This window comes from Vidua macroura, chromosome 5, assembly GCF_024509145.1.
Source record: "Vidua macroura isolate BioBank_ID:100142 chromosome 5, ASM2450914v1, whole genome shotgun sequence".
NCBI lineage: Eukaryota > Metazoa > Chordata > Aves > Passeriformes > Viduidae > Vidua > Vidua macroura.
Genome location: NC_071575.1, coordinates 2,416,825 through 2,439,969, shown reverse-complemented (window position 1 = coordinate 2,439,969; position 23,145 = coordinate 2,416,825). Strand labels below are relative to the sequence as shown.

General features: G+C 39.8%; 1 protein-coding gene across 6 annotated transcripts in view; it reads right to left on the bottom strand.

The window, feature by feature from the left end:
- The window catches only part of PLEKHA5 (pleckstrin homology domain containing A5), a 165,195-nt gene that overhangs the window by 41,388 nt on the left and 100,662 nt on the right, over nt 1-23,145 (bottom strand). For all 6 annotated transcript variants that reach the window (XM_053977564.1, XM_053977569.1, XM_053977565.1 and 3 more), the window contains exons 6-11: nt 22,386-22,490; nt 17,696-17,768; nt 14,323-14,423; nt 13,286-13,401; nt 7,825-8,292; nt 1,683-2,151 (exon numbers count right to left, since the gene is read on the bottom strand). In XM_053977564.1, coding sequence (XP_053833539.1) covers nt 1,683-2,151; nt 7,825-8,292; nt 13,286-13,401; nt 14,323-14,423; nt 17,696-17,768; nt 22,386-22,490 — 1,332 coding nt within the window. The remainder of the gene's footprint in view (nt 1-1,682; nt 2,152-7,824; nt 8,293-13,285; nt 13,402-14,322; nt 14,424-17,695; nt 17,769-22,385; nt 22,491-23,145) is intronic.

Below are 23,145 nucleotides of genomic sequence, written 5' to 3'. Positions count from 1 at the left end.
GATGGCTATCTATGCAGAAGTGCAGCACTGTAAATGACAAATATTGGCTATACAGCCCTGGAAATATACATGTATAGCCCTGGCTATACAGCTATACATTTTCCTGGAAAGGAAAATCCATCCCACCTCTCAACTTGGGATAGTGCTTAATGTGCATAGATGGGACTGAGCTCTGGAGAGACACAGCGTGGCATTTTCAAATCACTGTCATAGAGGGGTCTAAAAATAGAAAGCCAACCATTGAAAGCCACTGAAAAACCTAAGATCTCTATGTAGATGGAGTTCAGATGTTAAATTTACTCTACTGATTTCAAGTAATCAGCCTTCTAATTGCCCACCTCTTAAAGACAGGGGTGCTTTTAACGTTAGTGGCAAAAGCTGGTTGTGTAAGTAATTACATACAAACCAAACAGCATGAAAAAACTCAAGGGAAACAGGAGGTTTGTATTAAAGATAATACTAAATGAAATGCTAGCATAAAGTGCTCAACAAGGAACAAAAATATCAGGAAGCAAAACATGGCTGACAGGACAAGTCATACACGCTCTGCAGCACTGACCCCAGTGATATTTCTCAGATATTTGAGAAGCATTGATAACTAAATTTCCAGAGCAGTTGAGACATAAAGGATGCCAAATCAAAATTACTCCTTTGGTGCTAGGGATCTAAAAACTTTAAAATCCAACACCTGATAATCAACTCTAAAGTTGTTTAAATTGCTTTAAGTTGTAATTACAGATTTTGTTCTTTCCCTGCATCAAAAAAAAACATCCAAGGATAAGGTTTTTAGAAAAATGCTCAGGAGCATTTTACATCCAGCTGAAGGAGTAATTTTTATTTAATTATTTCCAATCTATTATAACCCATGGTAACACAAGCATGCTGGATGTAGCAGAGGGGCACATATGGCCCCCAGGTTTACAATTCTTCATGTCTCCCTCTCAGTGGTCAAGCACTAAGGCTGTGTGCATTTAGACAGTGATCCCCCATAGAGCTCCAAGGCATAAAAAGGAACAATACACTTGATTTGCTGCTGGAACCCAAGGCAGCCAAACTTGCTGCTGAAGGACAGAAAGCAGCATCTGTAAAGAAACCTGGGATTTTGAGTCTTCTAGGTGCTAGAAAGGAGCTAGATTTCTGTATATGCATAAGGTATTCTGAATAATTTGCCTATTGACTCTTTTTTTTTTGAGGAAACACATTATCATGGGCAGTAATATCAGGACATGTTTTTATCATCGAGTGTTTAAAAAAAAATACATTTTTTACTACCCTTAGATTTTTCCGCCCTTTTTAAAACCAAACCTTTCTCCACAAAAACACTGGGCTGCTGCATGTCCCTACAATCTTTTGTCCTCATCTGGCAGAAATCGATTGAGCGGGAAGCTCATTTTAAACTTGATTTAAATAGTGACTAAGAGCACACGTATTGAAATGACCTTCCCCAGATCTTTCTATTTCTTCTAAATATGTCTTTTAGAGTATGGAGAACTTATGCTACAGACTGCAGAGGCACTAAGTAGTGACTAAAGGAACAACAGTAGTGACGTTAACAATACCCGTTATAGTAAAATATACTCCGCTGCAACACGAGTTTTCCAGTGATCAGATACATTCCACCCAAGAGCCCTGTACACCAGAGTTTTAACTATTCAATGAAGCTTTTTTTTTTTTTTTTTTACCTTTGTGTGGTGTGTCCTGTGCCTGCGGTCGATGGTTACATCTCCCCTCTGCACCGGCGACGACACCTCCGAGCGGTACGCCCGCTGCGGCGAGTATCCCTGGAAACCGGCGATGGAGCCGTGCGAGGGCGACGTGGGAATGGAGTGCATGGTCTGATCGGAGATGTTGATCATGGTTTTCGGGCTGCTCAGGGTGCCGTGCCTGCTGAGAGTGGCCTGCTTGCTGTAGAACTGGCGCTGCTGCCACTCGTAGAGCTGCCACATCGTGTCGTCGCGCATGGAGCGCCGCTTGTCCTCGGCGCTGGCGGGTCCCGCGGCTCTGTCGTACGCCGAGGGAGCGACGCCGCAGAGGCTTTCAGGACGTGTCTTGCTGTTCCTCGGCAGCGTCCTGTACCCCTCAGGGTAGCGGGGCAGCACCTGAGCTCGATGGCTTGGCATGTTCCTCGGCAGCGTCTGGTAGGAGATTATGCTGGAACACAAGTTTCCTTTCGTTAGCATCAGTATTATATGGCAACAGGAAGTTGTTCACTTGTGGGTTGGGTTTATCCAGCTCTCACCTTTTTTAATTAATACTTCGAACGCCACTTAAAAAACGCCCAAGAAATTCAACAGTTCAAGAATCAATGATGCTGAATGAACGCACTGTAGCAGCCAAAAGTGGATCCTTTCTGATTAGCTTTTGCTGATATAATCCATATTTAATCTTTTTACCAGTTTGCCAGTCTAGTACCCTACTAAATATCATTAATGATAATCTAGTACCCTACTAGACTGGCAAACTTGATTTGAAGTTCTGATCAAGTCTTGGAACTCATCTATATGCTGGATAGGTGCAAGTTTTTAAACCTTTTAAGTTCTACATGGTTTCCACATGCTTTCCATATTTCCATTTGAAATGTCTGTTTTTTTCAAAAGTGAAAAAAAAATCCTGTTTCCCTAAGAAAATCTTGAGCAATGACTACGGACATTAAAAAAAAAAAAAAAAAGATTATGTTAACAGCATTCCATGGGAAAACTGCTGTAATTGTCTGAAGAAATTACATTTTGCAATTGTCAAGGACAAGCCATTCCATATCAGCCATTCAAGTGAAACAAAGAGCAATACACGTCTTTGTTAAACAATAATATTTTATTGCTTTTCAACTCGGATACGAATTCAAAGGCTTATTTCCTTATTTTTTTTCCCCATTAAAAGTCTGGAGTTCTACAGTCATTTAGAAACTTTCAGCACTAGTGGAAATACAAAATTTTCTATACCAAGGATTGATGCATGCCTAAGTATGACACAGCACTTCTTGTTCCTTTTTTTCAGAGGACAAAATCTAGGTCATAAACATTGATTTATTCATCCCTTATCTAAAATGCAAATGAGCACCTCTTAAAGCCTTTTGCTACAGAGCATGCATATGATTGATGCTTGCATACAGACAACAAAAACAGCCTCAGATTGGATCTGATTTAGCCATGAGAGGGCAGCAGCTTCCAGCTACACCCCACACTAATCCGAGCTAAAATCCCTGCACCATGAGAACCAGAACCTGGAGATGCTTTTGAATTACTTCAATGCCACAAAAGAAACCATTAAAGAAATTATGTAGATCAAATGGCAAGGTAAACCAGCATCATGCAAGGGAGATCTTTATGGAATAACTATTGGGGAAATTCACTGAAAATAGTTAAGCTGAGTATTTACGATCACCTGCAACATTCTGAAGATAAAAATTGCTATAAAGAGCTTTATATACAAAATCTGCTACAGTTCCTGAAGCTTTTCAAGAATTACCGAAGAATTATCCCGATTTTGTATTGGACAGCTTCCCATTCTACAAAAAAATTACAAAAAGGGAAAAGGGATTCCAAGTCCTAGTCTTCTGTTGCCAAATCTGCTTAAATACTTCCAAATTTCTTTAGTAACATACCATTAATGATAAAGCTTTTGTCCATCTCCATATTCAAAACCAACCAAAGAAGATACTTTTGAGCTCCATTTCTAACTTTCAAAATAGAATTGTAGCTATGCCCCATAGCAGGTACAGTATGGCCTGACATTTTCATGAATATATTTAGTAGCAAGACACACCTCACTCACTGAAGCTCCTCACACATTTTATTAATTAAATGGGCAGTGTAATCCTGTGGGCACCTTTAAATATCCTGAACTTGCAAAAAAGCTGCCCGAAGGTCTTACTGTGCGAAGACATCAATTTAAAATCTGCATGCAATTAGTTATGTTCTGGAACATTTAGAAAGATAATATAATCCACCTTCATTTGGTAAGGGATGAAATTTGTAAAAAGCTCAACCACCTCAATATTAAGCCTTGTTTTACATAGTTTGATAAAATTAAAATAGATTCACCAATGTCCTGTTGATACTTGCAAAAATGTCATTCCAGTCAAACCCGAAACCCAGATCCAGACAGAACTGCAGCTTCCAGCTGCTCTGCACTCAAGGAGAGACTGCTGCAGTTGGGTCTGAGGTTGCAAAATATTTCTGCAGCTGCCATCATAAATAGCTCCTTATAAGTGTTCCCATATGAGAAGGAGTCTTCCACATGTGTTTACAGACACCTTGAGAGGTTGTCTCTAGGGCTACTCTTGGGTAGCAACAGTGGTTCTGGTGTCTGAGTTGGACTGTTTGGGTGTCTTAGGTTGGAAATGCAAGGTGTGCCTGGGGGTGGTGTGTTCTATTTGCCATCTGTGAGAGCTGGGGCAGTTCTCTTCTGTTCATTGGGCAGTTTTCTTTATCCCTTCCACAGCCAATCCTCCCTCCAGGAGATCTCCGCTGTTCATGGCCAGTGAGTGTCCCTGCATGGCTGAGAAAATTCCATCATCCCATGGGGAGATGCTCTGCCCAGGGGAGGAGCCAAGCATTCCTACCTGGATACAATCTGAGGTTTTGGGAACACCACAGCAGCCTTTGCCCACTGCATTCCCCGAGGAGCAGCTTTCTGCCCCACTGCATCCCCAGAGGAGCAGCTTTCTGCCCCACTGCATTCCCAGAGGAGCAGCTTTCTGCCCCACTGCATTCCCAGAGGGAGCCCAGGCCCATCTCCAGCAGCCCTGGAGCTTCAGAGGAAAACTCCAGCCTTGTCCAGGATCCTGCTCCAGCAGAAGCACAGCTGGCACTGCAGGAGGGCTGAGCCCCCATGGAATGGCACTGCTGCCACCACCCTGATCCACAGGGGGTCAGGGCTGTTCTCACTCTGGCAGTGGCTTTTTTTTTTTTTTTTTTTTTTGTACTATTGCATTTGTCTTAATGTTCCTAATAAAGAACTTTTATTCCTATTCCCATAACTTTGCCCGAGAGCCCCTTAATTTCAAAATTGTAATAATTCAGAGGGAGGGGGTTTACATTTTCCATTTCAAGGGAGGCTCCTGCCTTTCTTAGCAGACACCTGTCTTTCTCACCAACAAATTGGGAAAGCTACTTTGCTGCTCGGCCTTTAGGGGCTCAGCTCTGCAAAGCTGTGAATATGCTCGGACTGAAACCTGAGAACAGCCCTTCATCCTAATGAACACAAATACCAGCTGGCCCCACATACAGAACTTCCAAGTAAGATTCAAGAAAGGGCGGCACAGTGGAAGATCGAAGCCTGGTGTTTTACTGCAGGCATTTATTATTTCGGATGAATCTTATATAGGCAAGGCAGAGAGACAGGCTCCTGGGTTAGCAGCAACAAAAAACGTCATTTAGTACCAAACAACCCCTCCATATTTTGTCACATTTGAGAAAGACCACTCAAGTGAACTACTTTTGTGAAAAACATTTTTTTCCATAACTGACATGTGCAAAATTCAATAGAATGATAATGAAGCAGAATGTCTTCCTTAAGGCAGCAGTTTATTCATGTGGCTTTTGCCCAACTAGATGTCTGGATCCATGGAAACAACAGATAACAACTTCAAGAATTAAAATCTACATTGCTGTCATTCTCATTACTTTTTTTGGGTAATCAAACTACTGAGGGGTCAGCCTATTCCTCTAAAAAAATTAGCAGTTGTATAGTGAACCTTTTTCATTCTATACAGAGGACAACTAAGAGCTCCTCTTTTCTTTTATATATAGTCATTTAATTGAACATTGTTAACATTTAAGCATTAGTCCCAGCTTGTTTTTGGAGTCTGACATACAAAAGATATTCAGTTGCATCCTCCATGATTTCTCTAGTGAAGACACAACAATACAGATGCACTGGAAAGCAGCTTGGTGGACAGTCAGCAACCTTCTCCCATTAAGTAAAGACTACTTTTTTCAAAAATTCCAGTTATGAGTTTTACAGGTCTTAAACAGCCTTAGGATCCTCTCACCCCAACTTTAAGCTTTAACATAAACCAGAACTTTTCTCTACTCTCATTAACCAACTTTGATTCTACTTAAATTCCTGTCTCCAGCCAGAAACTGGCAACCTGAACAAAAATAAAATTTTAAATTTAAACGTAGCCCCATTTAAAAGACATCATTATATACATTAGAAATTTGGATCATTATTCAAGGCTGTTTCCATGCAAAGCAAAAATAGCTCAAGGCAAATTCTCCTTCAGTTTGCTACTTTTATGCAGAACTGCTTTTGAAAGCATTTATGTTATCAGTGCCACCCTTATCTAGGCAAACAAGTGTTCCCTATACTCAGGAATAAAATATTGTTAATTAGTAACATATTGTTAATAGCACTTCCCTCTCTTTGATTCCCACAATGAAATCAGTTTTAGGGTTTTTATACTTGTTCACAACTGAAAAATAGCACAGCTATTTCTAGTTTCTTCTGTTTGGTTGGTTGCAAGTTTTAAAGTCCAATTAAAACAATTAACTGCATCAAAGAGCCTTCTGAGTTCTCATTATGCAAGTTTAAATAATAAGATAAATGTCAGGATGTGCAAGTCCCTATCTGTACTGCAAGTTCAAACTTGATCAAAATAATTATGATGATCATTTCATGAAACAAAACATTAACAAATCCAATTTATATGTAATGAAGGGCTAAAAGCAGTGAGCAAATCTTCAGCCTTGGCAAGTGGAAGCCAAGTTCATGGAAATGTTTCAAGATTTTGCAAAAACTGAGAAGCCCCCAGCTACATATCTCAAAATTTGTGGGGGGAAACACATTTTCTGAACATGGTTTATCTTAAGCTCTGCCATGCCATCCATCTATACACAAAATCCTTAATTTCCATCCCTTCAAAGTATCTCCTGTGATAGCATCTCCATACTTCCTATCAAATGTAATATTTAAAACCTCTAGCATTTTCCTGCTGGAGCTGCTTGTCTGTAAGGCAGCCTGGAAGCTACACTCCTGTCAGACAGAGAAATTGCTATTGGCATGACATCCAATATTGTCAATCATTCACACATCGTTTTAAAGCTTCATGAATAAGCACTAGAGCTCAGTATTATAACTGGCTGATAGCTAATTTCATGAGAAGAGAAGCTTTAAGAATCAAGTTAGATTCTGTGTCTTATTTTTAGGTAAATCTCTCTCTCCCTCTCTTAATTTAAAGCTGGTTTAAAGTTTAAAAGCTCCCAGGAATATTTTTTTTAGAGAATCTCAAATAAAATATTATTACAAGAATTTGTGAGCAAAAATTGCAGAAGAGAAGGCAATTTCAAGAACAGATTTTAAGAGGAAAAAGAATTTTTATGAGCGGTGACACGTTTTCCCTGCTAGGACAGGGAAATTTCTAATACCCAAGAAGAGTTTATGGCCATTTTTACTTATTGAGTTATTAATATACTTTATTAGTAATAATAATTCAAATGCTAATAAAAGAAACTTCCACACATCTGTTCTCAGAAGTCCTCAAATGCAGAAAGGAGGGCAATTTCAAGAAGAGATTTTAAGCAGAAAAAGAATTTCTATGGGTGATGATACCTTCTCCCTGCTAGGACAGGGAAATGCCTAACACCCAAAAAGGGTTTACAGCCATATTTATTTATTAATATACTTTAGTTTATTAATACTCATTCAAATTATAATAAAAGAAACTTTCATACATCTATTCTGAGAAATCACCCAGGCATTTCTTACAGAGAATGAAGAATGCGATAATGTAATATAGATCTAGAACTAGAGAAACTAACCAGGGCACAAATGTAAGTAGTATTTACTAGAAAGGCTAAAAAAAAAAAAATACCCAGTACTCACCCTCTTGTTTCCTCCTCCTGTCCTTTCCCCCTCTGGATTTTAATCCACTGCTCCAGCTGCAGCATGGAGTTGGTTCTCTGCATGACCCGCTCGGACTCGGCGTGCGCCGGCACCGCGTTGTGATGCGCCCCATCGCCGGCATCCGCCAGCACAACTCCCATGGATTTACTCTCAGAGCCATTCAAATGGACAGGCCTGAAGTGCCCACCTGGAATTGTGCTTATGGGCAAAGTCCTGTACTCGGATCCCAAAGGGTTCAGCTTCACGCTGTTAATTTTTGTTAATGGCTTATCTTGCCCGACTTTCTGGAACCCGTATTTCTCAGCTTCCAAGGCTTTCTTCTCCTCGTTTTTGTTCACTTCTTTGTTTTTCTGGTTGTTTTGTGCCTCTGGCTTAATTAGCACCCGGTGGTTTGAAATGTTATTTGCCTCTCGAGGTGATGTGTTTTCAACAGTGAACTTCTCTATTCTGGAAGGGAACATAGGACAAGCTATAATACCAAAAAAAATGTTCCTTACAAATAATGATAAAAAACATGGAAGTTATTTCAGTGAGCCCCTGACTGTATATTTTGCAACAATATCTTGACTTTGAGAGAAAAAAATCAGGACATTTTCACAATAATCAAGGACAGGTTGGGGGGGTTTTGTTGCTGTTGTTTTGGTGTTTTCTTTTGTTTTTAATTTTGTTTGGGGACTGGTGGTAGTTCTTGATTGGTTTGGTTTTTGGTTGGTTGGAGTTTTTCTGGTTGGCAAGCGTGAGTATTGTTTTCTTCTACACTTTTCTCTTTATTTGCTCTTTTAAAAACTATTATAATATGGGATTTTTTTTTTTAAATTCAAGAGTCAATTAACCCCCTAGAAAACATGTGCACAACAGGAAATAAAGCCAGAGTCTGAAAAAAGTGGATGTTCAGCTCCTGGAAGGCTGAAAATGCAAAGGGTAAAAATATTCAGTGGCTCTCCAAGAGCTACAGCTTCCAAATGTCAACAGGCTGAAATTCAGATGGTTTTCAAAGTCAGCTTGTGATTCACAATACTGCTGAATTTAGCATATAATGAGCTCCTTTAAAGAAAGCAAATGACTTTTCATGGTCACTGGTATCAATTAGGTTTCTCTGGTGTGTTATCACTTTGGCTGGCACACATTTTGCAGAAAATGTCTGTGGCTTTTTCTAATTTTAAGGGGGGAAATAGCTGCTGACTTAAGGAACTGTACCACAAAAATAGTGGTATTTTTAGAATTGCTACTGCTTTACAGTATTTACACAAGTACTCAATGTGTGCAGTTCTATTAGTGATCTTCTTTTTAAAATTTCAAAATGTCAAGAGGCTCTATCTTTTGCCATACTGGGAAGACCTGAATTTCAATTCCAGCTCAAAAACAGACTTTTGGGTTTAGTTCACTAGAAAAATAACCCCACCACTTTAAAATGTTTTGCTCTACATTTTTTGGTATGGGAGGAAAGAAGAGGAAGAGATATAATTTTTTAAGATTACATCTCTGTATAAAACCAAACTAAGAACAACACTTTATTTTAAGAGGATGTCGAATTAACTTTTTGTTTTGTTTTGCATCCTTTAAAAAAAAAAAAAAAAAAAAGCATTATTCATCTTTATCACTGCATCCAGTTCAAGTGTCTGTAAAAAGGCCATCACACACACAACTTACCAGGAGCACAAGAAGACTGACCACATACAAAGCTGTAAGCATTATTGCTTACCCCATTGTGAAAAAAGCCATTTATTTTTCCCCCACAAAATCTTAAATTACTCCCAAAACCAAACATTTGTGCCTAGGCTCCTTCTCAAGGTTATGGAAAAGAAAAGGATCACCTCCTCACTCCTACCTCAAAGCTGCACTACCCAGTGTTCTACCAGAAACCAAAGGAATTTCCCAACAGGAATGTGAATTAAAAGCTCCATTTCCCACAATTATCAAGTAAAAAAAAAACGGTTTTAAGATTTCAGTTTTGAGCCAGCATTCTGGAGTTTACAAATTAATATAAAGACTACCTTGCAAATAATCCTGGGCATTAATATTTGCAGCATGTCTCAAAAGCACCACCTACCCCATTATAGAATATAAAACATATTGTAAATCTTTCTCAGGTGGCTTTGGAGCAGAGGAAAAGGTGGAAAATCCATGGTGGAGAGGGGAAGGGGCATGTCTAGGACACTCATCATGTATGTGGCCAAGTCAAGCCTTGGCACTGTGCTCAGTTCACACTCTCACAGTACTTTCTACTCTGTTTTAATTAAAAACCAGCAACTCCCAAAATCACAGAGCTGTTCTTCCATGCAGCCTCATGCTGTAGCCCTCGTTCCTATGGTTATACAGAGCCAAACATTGACATTTTACACTCTTTGGGATGGTGTAGAGGCTGAAGGACTGACATTCCAACAGCCTGCTGGGCTCTCTCAGCTTGGTGAAACCGAATCAGCCAACTCTGAGTGAGCAAGAGATCTCTTTCCACACTGGAGGACCCATATGGGGAAAAATTATCAGAAACAAATGTAAGAAACATAAATCCATATGGATATTTGGCTCCATATTTATAGCTAGCTCTCAAAGACATATTCAACAAAGCTTGCAGGCTGTTTGAGGATGGGATAGGGAGAAGAGGAAGAGAAAGAGCATTGAACACGGGTCTTTCAGCATATGCTGAATGCAATTTCTATATTTCTGCAACCAAAAAGGGAATCATATGTACAATATGCACTACAGGAGAAGTACTATTTTATGCTGGTTTATAGAAAGAAATAATGCTGAAAGGGTTGGAGAGGGGGGGAGCATGTGATTAGTGATCAGATGGACACGAGGACTGTGATTTAACAAAGCAAGGCAGAGGCATTTGAAAAGGAAAAGCCATCTTTTCCAAGCACACTGACGTCAGTCAGCCCCCACTGTGGATGTCTCTATGCTAACAAGTGCTTTTTTGGCAGCCTGGCTTATGCTGTTCAGGGAAAGTAACTACACCAGGAGGGAAAAAAGCAATCTTTTCTTAGTGCATGCTGCATCACTGAGGAGAAACAAAGGCTGCAGCACACAAGCTGACAGTGAAAGGACAGAAAGATGACACTCAAACCTGGGAGAGCAGGGAATCAGCATTTAGGGTAAACTGTAAATCAGTGTGTTGGTGGACACTACTATCTAAAAACACAGGCAAGCAGCCAGGGAGGGTGTTTGAGATCATATTTTTGAGTCATAAGCTTCAATAGCTCCTCACTAAATAAAGTACTTGGTTTAATTATTTTAATAGGTCTCTCAGGACATTATTAAACTTGAATGTACTATCTAGGTAAAATCAAAACTGTTCAGAAAGGGGTAATTACAGTTAAGTCAATAGGGCCAAATACTGTTTGTCCTTCCCTGCAGCTAAACATCAGAAGGGAATATTTCTGTTGCAAATAAAGACCAGTTCTAAGAGAAACAGGTGCATTTTTACTTTCTCACTTCAGTATCTCATTTGTGGTTTATGTGGCTAACTATGTGTGGAAAATAAGAGTAAAAGAGTAGTTTATGGAAAACTTGGCAACATCCCTTCCCTCCCACCAACTTAAAGTTTTAAATATTTCTTTTATCTTTATCCTCTCCAAGGAACTCACATCTCCAGAAAAATAGACACAAAAAATGTGCTAAAATTACTTAAAAGATTTGGTTTAACAGACTGTTGGACTTGATTTCCAGAGTACCATAAGCAGTGAAGTGTCTTGATTTCTAGGTTTAAAGAATTATACTGTAAAAAACTCTTGATTTATCATTTGGCATTTTATATTACCAGGCAATTAATAGTGGCCCAACATCAGTTTACATGAATATTTAAGGAAGTAAGTTCTTAATTACTCATTTATTGTATTGCAAGTATCTAGTCTGTTGGAAAACTGTATTCAGTGCAATGTCAGAACCTCTAAAAAGCCAGAACTCAGAAACAAAAGCACTGCCAAATTTGACTGAACCAAAACCATTTATGCTTAAGCTCCATCTGTGCCAAACTTCAGGTTACTTAGAGATGAGGTAATAAGACACTTAATACTTAACAGATTTTTACAGAGAAGGAACAGTATTTCTTCTGCATAAGACCATATCCTGCTATGTTTCATTTTAAGAACTTAAAAAACAGCCAATAGATGGATTCTTTAGAAAACAGATGTCTTAAAGAGTTTTCTTCCTTATTATAGCTAACAGATTTGAAATTCTTTGAGACTTGGTCTTGAAATCTGTTTTCTCTGAAGTAAGTATTTCAAGGCTACCAACAAAGTTTTCAAAGAGGTCACATCTACTTCTGTTTCATTCTGAGGTTTCTTGCCTGAATCAAAACAACAAGATGGTGTTATATAAGTTGCTTTTCTGACAACTGTTTGGCTGCTGGCAAGCCTGTTCTGCCTGTGATATCCAGGCAGATAAATATCAAATGAAGGTCATTTCACCAGTTCAGAAAAAGATTGAGAATGACCCCCTTCAGTTTCGTTCCTCTACAAAGTGTTTATACAACTGGTATGTGATTTTTGGTTGAAGTCAAGTGGGTTTGATTTGGTTTAATAATTTCTCCACGTGTAAATTACCACTGTGTCTGCAATACAAACCCGATTTTTCAGATGAAGTTTATTACTACCAAACTTCTCTGGTACCCGTGTCCATGAGATTTTTCTGTTACTTTTTTAAACGCAGAGTCTCTCAGCGATGCTGACTTTATTTAGCTCCAGGGTAGCAGGAACTAGCAGAGTGGATCAAGTGACAGCAGCCATCAGCAATAACTTCTGTGCTGTCAATAACGAGGAGCTTTTAAACTTTCAATTGATGAGGTTTCCATTGCAGATGCCATGGAGCTGACCCCAGGGAGCACATTCTGAGAGCAAATGACTCTCACTGGAGAGACAGCAGCAGACAGGGCTCGGTCTCTGAGAGCACAAAGCTTCCGGTGATAATTTGCTTTTCACTGTCAACACACGGGCACAGGAAGGTGAGGCTCCAGATCAGGTAAGCATAAATTTGGTGACAGCTTAATGATGAACGAGAATGGCTCCCCACAGGTTGCCCACAGGTACAACTGGTTAATTTAGCCAGAAACTCCAGCTGTGAGTTTGAGGATTATGACAGGTTTACGCCGAAGGCTGCCACCAGTTGAGCTGCTGTTGCTATTCAGTCAGGAGGGCAGGGAAGTCAAACATGCCTGCACATAGAATTTGTCATTGCACTTCTTCTGATGCCACTGGCTAAAGGGATAGTTCATTTGTTTCCTTCTAGCTCCTGACAATCAATATTCAGAACAGAACTTAGATTATTTTTCCTATGTCAAAATTTTATCCAACGCTGTCCAGTTAGAAAGGGGTCTTCAACAGAAGGAGAAATCACTTCAGCCAATTTACATTCTATTTTAAGGAGCAGTCTTTCACTAAACAAATCAAACTAAACACGAGAAAGCAATACACTGTCCCACTGTTTTGTCAACCCACACTACCTTTTCACAGGCTCTGTTTGCACAAGTGCTGCATCTATCATGGCTTTCATCCACAACTCCATTTCCTTCCCTGTATCTGTGCAGAAATAATAGGTCCTCATGTTTGGATGAGCTGCCTGATTGGAAATGACATGGTCATTGCAATAAAAATGTAAGATTCTGGAAAAGAAGAGAGGCAAATATTGTTACTGCATATTCACTCTAATGCTTTATCTAAGAAGATTTTTTTCAAGTAATATGCTCAGGAAAAAACCCAAAAGGAACACTACAGTGTTTCTTAGTCACTGCATTCATATTTTCAAAATAACTGCCCGTAATTTTCAATCACAGCTGCATCTTCATTAATACATTAAACAAAAAGCCCTTAAATTTCTTCAATCTACTAAAAATTATATTGAGCATTCATTAATTTAGATTAATATAATTCTAATAAATAAGATTTTAGCATAGATTGTGGCAGTCTGAATGATACAGTAAGTTCTAATTTGTACTTACCAGAGTAAATAAATGATGTCTTGGTTAGGAGACCAAACAAAGTGCCCAAAGGAGCTCATAAAAACAACAATAAAAAAAAGTCAGGACAAAATGCTTAGTAAAGTAATTTATACCGTGATTTAAGATTGTCATGAAACACTCCTAAGAGTGATTCATGTAATACGGTGATTTAAGTGATAATAAATTCTTATTTATGTGTAAAGATACTTTGCATTAAATAACGAATGAACTTCCATTAGCAGGGTAAGTTCAGCTGCAGATGCTGGTTTATAATTCTAAAGCACCACACAGCATTTAAGATCCACAAACTAAAAAAGAAAACACTACTCCTAAGTGACACCCATCCATCTCCCCATTCTAGTAATTATGTCTATATCTGTATCAGGATAAAAAAATGATATTGAAACTTTTGCTACTCTATTATGTAAAAATCAGCCTCAGAAGCTGTTTGCCAATCCTTTTTTACCTGACAGCTCTGTAAAATGAGTTTTTGTGACCAGGCTTTCAGACACAAAATCCAATGGAAAAGCTGATTCCCTCACCTTAAAGGCGTATTTGCGGTTAATGTGGTCCTCAGCAGACAGCACAGATATCTGGAAACTAGGCAGAAGTATGCTCCCCAGGATTCCTTCTTCCTTCTCATCTGGGAATGCACACTGGGATTAGAAAACGGCCTTTGGACACACAGCACTTGCATTCTGACACTTCATGGAACTCTTTCAGCCACACACGAGCACGACCAAGAAGTTCAGCTCGGAGGAGAAAGCATTAAGAACCAGAAATCCAGACTAACTTGGGGGAGCAGATGGAGGCCAAGCCCCTGATTCCGTGACAAAGAACCAGAATAGCACACATCTCCTGCCTGCTCAGTAAAAACACCTCTGACAACACAAGTAGTTAAAAACACTGCTTATGACTGCTGGCAATTTAGAGAAAATGTGCACATTCCTCTTCTGATCTCAGGCATATTATGCTGCATAATCCCCATTATAATATTTAATTATGAATTATCATTATAATTCCCACAAAGAGTTTGCACTCAATTACATTCCATTTGTAAGAATGCACATGTTTCAGATAATTTGTAAAAAAAAGCTCTCCCCCATAACAAATACCCCTTTCCCAGAGCCTTGTTTTACACAAAATTTTAGATCAAGAGATCATAATAAAAAACTGACACTTTAATTGAAAGCCACAACCAGCTTTTAAATCCAATTATACTTTAATAAAGGAATAGTTGGATGCAATTCATAAAGTCTGTCTTAATTGTATTTCATGTACAGAACTCCTATTCACAATCACTCTCTTAGAGACTGTCCCCCGTAACACTTCTCTTAGTTGAAGACAGTGCCCACAATAAATCTGTGAAATTAAGATGAAAAGAGGCATTGCAGAATTTCAATGAAAAATCAACACTATTACAATTAAAATACACTTAAACAGCATGCCAGGACTTAAAAATCTTTTCCAGGTTCTCACTTACTCCAGGATTTTGAAAAGCCAAACCTTCATTTAAGTTATTTATATGGGGAAGGTTGTGCCCAGCCATTTTAGTATCACGTGAGAGATTAGATGTAAAAACTATGCTTTTTGGGATAGTTCTTTAAATTGCAGAGCTGAGCATAAATTCATTCCTATTGTAAGGCAGGAAAGAAATGGAGTGGATTTACTTCCAGCAACTCAACAGTACCTTTAAATATGACTGAAACCATCCCACCTTCCCTTCATATGTTAACTCCTTGCTAGCCACACACAAAAAATGTGCCCTGTCCCCAAACACATATTGGGCAAATATTGGGGTTTACTTCATTTGGACTTCTGTTTGTAGGAAAAGTTCTCTTTTCCTAGATCATATTTTGACTAATGACTGAGTAAATCCCCCACTAGTGCCACATAACAGCATTCAGCATTTTTGTCCCACTGAACAGCTGCATGTCTGGAGGACTTTGGTCTTTGTTAAAGACATACTGCCACATTCCAGTTCCAGATTTTAAAAATCTGTTCCCAATCACATTTGCTTTTATCTACACATCCCACTGCCCCATGTTATCTTTACTTGTGTGCTGTGTATGAACAGAACACAAGAAAAGCAGCAGATCTCCTGTCCAGTTCTAAGAACTTTTATTTGTGCCAACAACCTTCCATTATGGAAGTGGATGGTCCTTCATGCCTCGGGGGAACAGAAAGAGAACATTCTCTAAGCTGGGAGAAAATAAATACTATGACACGATTTTTCTTTTCATCTATAAATTGGATTTCAGCTGCTAACACTGTAACACAATTCTGGAAGTTTAGTAAGATTTACTAACAAAACCAAAGAAACCCAACAACCACAAACAGGTCTGTGGTTTGAGCAAGTGCATGACCCTCCCTTTGCTATCTTTTCACTACCTGAGACAGAATTAACAGAAACATGAGTAAAAACTTTTTATATTTTATCAGCCACTTCTAATACATTTTGGACTATCACTGCACACATTTAATTCCAGTTTAACAGTTTTTACTACTTTCTAGTGAGTGATAGCTAAAAGCTACATTTAGCATGTAAACAATTTAGATTATTCTGCTTGTATTTCAGAATGTTGGGCAGAATAACACATAGAAAATAAAAACTAAGATTACAGAGCTGTCCATATTTATTTTATTTGTTGTTGGTTTTGCTTATTGCTTTTTTGTTTTATTTTCACAAAGTTCCTGTGCAGTGCTTAAATTCAACTTAATCTGTTCTTAAGGCAGCAATAATATAGCACTTTTTTTTTTACAACTTTGTGAAGAAAGAGCCTGAAGAGGTGTTTAAAATAAACCTGCAAAAAGCACCGAGTATATAATGACCACTTAGGTAAGCACAGTGTAACTGTATCAGTCAGTTGATGCCTCCACAACTGGAATTTCAGCCTGATTTTGACCCACTTGGGGTAGAGAAGCAAAGCCTAGTGATCATAATTGAATAATTCAGAATTTTTTAACTAAACAGCTGCAAGCAGAGCTTTCATGCTTCAGACCTGATTTGTCTTTGACCGGATCTGTGCTGCACTTTCAGAGAACACCATCACCAGCATCAGCACCAGTGCTACCAATTCCAAAGCTTCATCCCAAACTGAAACCCTTTGTTGCCCTTCACCCACATTAAGGCTGCAGATGGGCCTGTTTACATTCCTCTGCTTCGCCATGCTCTACAGTCCTCCTCACTCTCAGCCTCCTTTAAACTGAAGTGGCTGCACACTCCATTTCAGGATTGTCCACTTTCCCTATGCACAAGTCCCATTTGCTTTTGGAGGAGCACTACAGCTCATCCTCTGCAGTGCTGAAGGGATCACTAGACTAGAATGAGAAGCAGCTGTTTATTCCCACATAAAATAAGTCAGATCTAGCTACATGAGGTTACTAACAGATTCTTTTGTTCCAAATGCAGCAGAGACTTCCACTCATACGGAATTGGACAATGTTCCATTTGATAAGTATTCATGAACACTGATTAGAGCTCCCAAAGGCAGATATATCCTCTTTTATCATTCTAAAGGCAGAGTTTCAGCTCCCCTGCACTATATCCTTCCCTATCCCCACTTCAGCTACTTAACTCACATAAAAATCAGATTTAACCTGACATGCTTAGCTTCTAGAACAGAAGCTGTGAGAAAAAACTACAACCCAGAATTTAGTAACAGAGGTGGCTGTGAATGGGCTTGCACTTTGAGCACAGCCTGGCAGGCAGGAAGCAATTATGTGAAACTGGTAATTACCAAAGAAATAAAACAACAAAAAATATGAGAGTTGCAGGCCTGGATATTGACAGCTATACAACCATTTTAATCCATTAAGCTAAGCAGCAGCTTATTTCTTACATTTGAGTGGTGTGTCAAAATGTATCTGCTCCCAGCCAAATTAGCAAAGGAAGCTCTCAGGAGCTGAACTTACCTCTGTAATAGAAGAGACACAGATCTGAGAGCACAAACCAGCGCTTCTTCCACAGCTTCATTCCAGTGCTGTCCTGCAGGAATCACAGGGATCGTGTCAGAAAACACACACTGGGGACAGCTCTGGTTCCCAGCACAAACCAGGAACTGCACAGCTGCTGGAACCCTGGCTGCTGAGAATTTCAGACTTCCTGTGCTGCCAGGCACTGACCCCCAAGAGAACTCTGCATTGACCTGAGGCCATGGAGAAGCTTCCAAAATGGAATGACAGAACTGGGATTGTGGGTGTGGAGTTTGAACAGAAGTGTGTAACATCACAGGGTGGAAAACTTAGAGCTTAATGTTTTAGAATACACTAATATATATAAAGCAAGATGGAGGTTTTGGGGCAGAGGCTGCTCCTTCTTCTTCACCTTCTTCTCCATGGGTTTGGTTGGTTTTCTGTAATTGGATAAAAAAGTCCCCATTGCAGGCATGGGTGGTTGGTTATTGGGTTAAAAGTGAAAATAATTGAGGTGTCATTTCTTAATTGGACAGTTTATCCTTAAAAGGCCTTGTAGAGAGAGAGACAGGGCTCCATTTTTAGTTTGTCAGAGTGAAGTGCTGCAGAACTCAGGGTTTGTGAGACTGTGACAGAGATAAGAACTAACAAACATCTGAGTCCCAAAAAGAAACACCCTCTCGTGCATTTAATCCCGACCCTGGCAAAAAGAAGATAAAAACTGAACACACAACTGTGCTGTGTGTGCTGCCAGCTCAATTTCTTGGCTGTTTTAAGTATTTGACTTCTCATCCTGAGCTGTCTGTGCTAACAAAGGCTGTGACCCAGGAATCCTGAGGTGAACAGGGAGCCACGGAATCGCTGAGGTTGGAAGAGGCCGTTTAGCTCATCGAGTCCAGCTGCTACCAGCACTGCCAAGTCCACCACTAAACCATGTCCCCAAGGGCCACATTAACACATCTAATTACACCTTCAGGGTTGGTGACCCAACCACTTCCCTGGGCAGCCAGTTCCAATGCTTGACAACCCTGCTGGTGAAGAATTTTCTCCCAGTATCCAACCTAAGACTTGAGGCTATTTCCTTTTGTCTTGTCGCCTGGGAGAAGAGAGCAGCACTACAATCTCCTCTTTGGCAGCTGTAGAGAGTAGGGAGCCTCTCTGAGCCTCCTTTTCTCCAGGCATGCTAGAGATTACAATCTACAGTTTGACCAGTTTTAAAAAAGCCAACAAAAAAAGCTTTTTTCTCTTAAAGAGGAAGGTAACACTTCAGGTACATCCTCCTTTGTTTTCTGAAGAAACTCTCTGTTGAACTTTGTCTTCTACTACCACTCATATGCCTAGAGCAAATTTCCTTCCCAAATAAAGTTTATTCCTACAGCAATTTAATTTTCTTTTATGCTTATAACCAATTTACACCACACAATTCAGAATGAAAGACTGCCACCACTACTGCAGTGTAAATAAGCCAGAGCACTGCAGCACACACATCCTGGTAGAATCAGATTTAATAAATATGTTAATCTGTTCCAGGAAGAAAAGTATGTGTGAATTATCAATATTCTTGTAGTAAACAGGTTTTGTGACAATGAAGAAGAGGGATTCTCTAATGAAAAACTGTGGGGTGGGTTTGTTTTTGGGGTAGTTCCCCAGCCCAAGAAAAGTCAAGATCATTTTTAGCCTTGTATTTCAAGCTCTGCTCTTTTTGGGGTGGGGGAAATGAGCTGAAAGAAGAAGAAAGGATAAACCAAGCATTAGCTAGGAAACATTATTCAGAAAAAGTATGTTCGCTGTAAACATCTTCCAAAAAAGGAGTTGGATTTAAAAATTAGCAGAAAAATGTCAGAAGAAGATCACTACATGTACTGAGACAGCACACCCTGAATTAAACAAAAATTGCCACTCTGTGATTACATAAATGTTATTTTACTATCAGAAAGAAACCTGCACAAGCTTTCACTGTACATTTCTGAAGATCATATCTGTTGATAAAATTGACTAAATTGGCTCTCAATGACTCCTCCAACATAGAAATACACAGCAGCACCTTTTCTTACAAACACCAATCAAACATCACAGCATTTAAATTGTTTCCCATATAAACAATCTCCAACCCTGAGGTGGATTAAAGACTGGTTGATGTGCCAGCCCCAGGGAGTGGGTGGCCAGAGCCTCCTGGTGTGCCCCAGGGGTCGACACCGTGGCCAAGACAATTTAACAGCTTCATTAATGAGCTGCACACAGGGCTCACCCTGAGCAAGTCTGCACACAATTAGAGTTACGAGGGGTGCCTCGTACTCCAGGTGGTTGTGCTGTCATCCAGAGGGACTGGACAGGCTGGGAAATTGGGCAGAGAAGGATCTCTTGGAGCTCAACAAAGGGAAATGCTCAGTCCTCCATCTGGAGAGGAATAACACCCTGCAGCAACGTGAGCCAGAAATGCACCCTTGCAGCAAGGGAGAGCAGCAGCACCCCAAGTCTCGGGGTCTGGGTGTTGAGGTGACCCCCGAGAGTGTAAAAGTCTTTGTTCTCCCAGCCTGCACAGCCAAAGGAGGAGTCTGAATGCGTAGGATCAGCTTCTCAAGGTTGTTTATTTTTCCTTATCTATAACATTCTTTCTCTGCCCTGCTGAGCTCTGTCTAGCAAGGAGGCCATGGCATTCTGTCTGCCCTCTAGGGCAGACATTTTATGTAATCTTCTAGGTTTACATTTTATACCAAAAACTACGTGTGCTATGTTTACAATGATGTGCCCATATCTATCATTTATGTTGGACAGTGTGTCTCTACCTTAAACCAACAGAAATGTATCACCATCACACCAAGACATGGAGGGCAAGGAGAAGGAGAAGGTCAGGACATGCCCAAATTCCTCCATCTTGCCCCCTTGAACCCCCTTCTAAGAACCCCAAAATTCTACTTCTTCACCCTGTGTTAATTCAACTACCACACTACTCAAACCCTTGTGGCTTGTAATTCCTCACACAAAGCTGGCAGCTTTTTCCCATGGGCTAGAATTGAAGCCACAGGTGTTTTTGACTTTGTGCCAAGGTCTCCAAGCCCCCTGCCAGGGTCTTGAGACAGCCAGGGCAGCCAGAGGGATGTTCTGGGTTCCCACAGACAAGGACATCCTTCCTCTCTGCTCAGCACCACAGAGGCCTGGCTGCAGTGCTGCTCCTGCTCTGGGCTCACTGGTACAAGAGAAATGTGAACATACTGGAGGGAACCCAGCAAAGGGCCACAGAGACAACTGAGAGACTGGAGCATCTTCATATGGATACAGGGTGAGAGAGGTGGGATTGCTCAGTTGGGGGAGAGAGCAGCTTAGGAGGCATCCTATCAGTACAAACATCTGGTGAAAGACTAAAGAATGTGGAGCCAAACTTTTGCCAAGGGCAAGGAAAGAAACACTGGGCACAAATTAAGAAGCATGAAACTCTACCTCAGCAGAGGTAAAACTTTTCATGGTCAAATACTGTCACAAGTTGCCAGAGAGGTTGTGGTGAAGTCTTCATCTGTGAAGATACTCAAAGCCCAGCTGGATAAAGTCCTGCCCAAGACTCTCAAGCACATGGTGTGATTCTGGGGGTGTCCTGTGCAGGGCCAGGAGTTGGAATCGATGATCCTGATGGGTCCCTTCCATGATATTCCATGATTCTGTGACCCTGCCCATGATATTCCATGATTCTCTGACCCTGCTCTAGCTGAGCCTGGTTAATTGTGTTGGATTATCATGAGGTCCCTTCCAACCAAGGCAGCTGTGTGATTCTGTGCCCCAGAAAACAGCAACAAAATCACCTTTGTGAGAATTTTTCACTCTCGGCATTTGCACCTCAGAATTCTCTTCACTCTCAGAGTAGAGGCTACAGGATTGTCTAAACCTGGGAAAATCTTCCACTAAACAGACAGATCTAGATCTTATCATCTGAGCAGTTTTTAAAAACTGACTCATCACCAGCACCCAGAAATCTACACAGGTCATTCCAGTCTATCTGAGTAGGCACAGTAAATGACAATGTAGATCAAAATTACATGCACACATTTGTCTCAGCTGAGTTTAAATTATGAGTTCTCAAGGGTTCTTGGTGGGTTTTAAAAACAGATTCGTAATATTAATCAGAACAGCAAATTTACAGGAGGCTAGAACATTGTCCCTGAAGAGCACATACTTCAGATGAATTCACACTCCATGGGAAAACCTAAAATAATATCTGGTTTTAACATGATTATCTTTGAATAAAGCAACAGACATACCTATGTGAAATATATGAAGAAATGGCTCCACTTACTATTTTTTATTGAAAATATTACTTTTAGAAAAAAGGTAGATAGTCTAAGAAAAGAAACTTAAAAACCCTCAGTATTCTGGATCATGCACCTCTTGTCCCATCATCTCAACACGCCTGAAATTAAATCAGCTATTTACTACCAATATCTGCTTAGATTTTTTAGAATCATATATATATATATAATCTACCAATGTTCTTTATTTGTCTGATGTCCTGATTTGCATCAGACTGATATCCAGTAAGGAGTTAATGAATTGAAGACCACAGTTTACAGCTTCACTCTGCTACTGCTATCATTGTATTTTATAGAAGTGGTTGTCTTTTGTACCACACAGTAGAGGGGAAAAAAAAAAAAAAAAAAAAAAAAAAAAAAAAAAAAGAGAGGGTTGAGGAAGGTGTGAGTACCTGTTTGTAGAGCCAGCCTCGTCTGACAACTGGTGCATTAGGATTTCTCTTTATGGAGTTCGATCTCTTCCCAAAATTATGAACTTTCTTTGAAGATCGTGATGTCTAAATTGAATTGAACACGTTATAGAAACCACGGCATCAATAACTGTACAAAAATCAAAACACTTTTCTTTAACATCTTTTTCTTACATGTGATCCTCTGGGGGACTGCAGAACACAAGCTCTATTCTTTTTTTAGATAAATAATTACTGCAATGGTTCTGCTGGTTTCAGCATTTCTTTCTTTTCTTCTGCAGAGAATATAAAGATAAATCCCAAGACAAGTACTAGAAGATGTTTTGGGATTTTTTTCAAACAAGAAAAAAACCCAACCAAATACACATCTGACCTTCTTCTAAGGCAGGCAGAATGCCTACTGAGCTGTAGGAAGAGAAGTGAACTCACAGAACTATTATTAATTATGAAAAACTACATTGCCTGGGCAAGAAATCCCACTCTTTCCTGCTTCCAATACTGAACTAACACATGAAAACTTGTTCAGATTCCAACAAGATATAACTCCCCCTTTCCTAATATAAATTAATTTTTTAGTATTCCTTCTTTGTTCTGTGATCTCTTGGTTGATTTCAGTATTATTTTACTTGCTTGCACTGAAGTCTACTTAGAAACCTTTCCATGGAACTCTGGAGCTCATATCAGCTGCTGCTTATACTTTTTACAATTTTGCAATGATCACCTATGATTAAGAGAAGTAGGA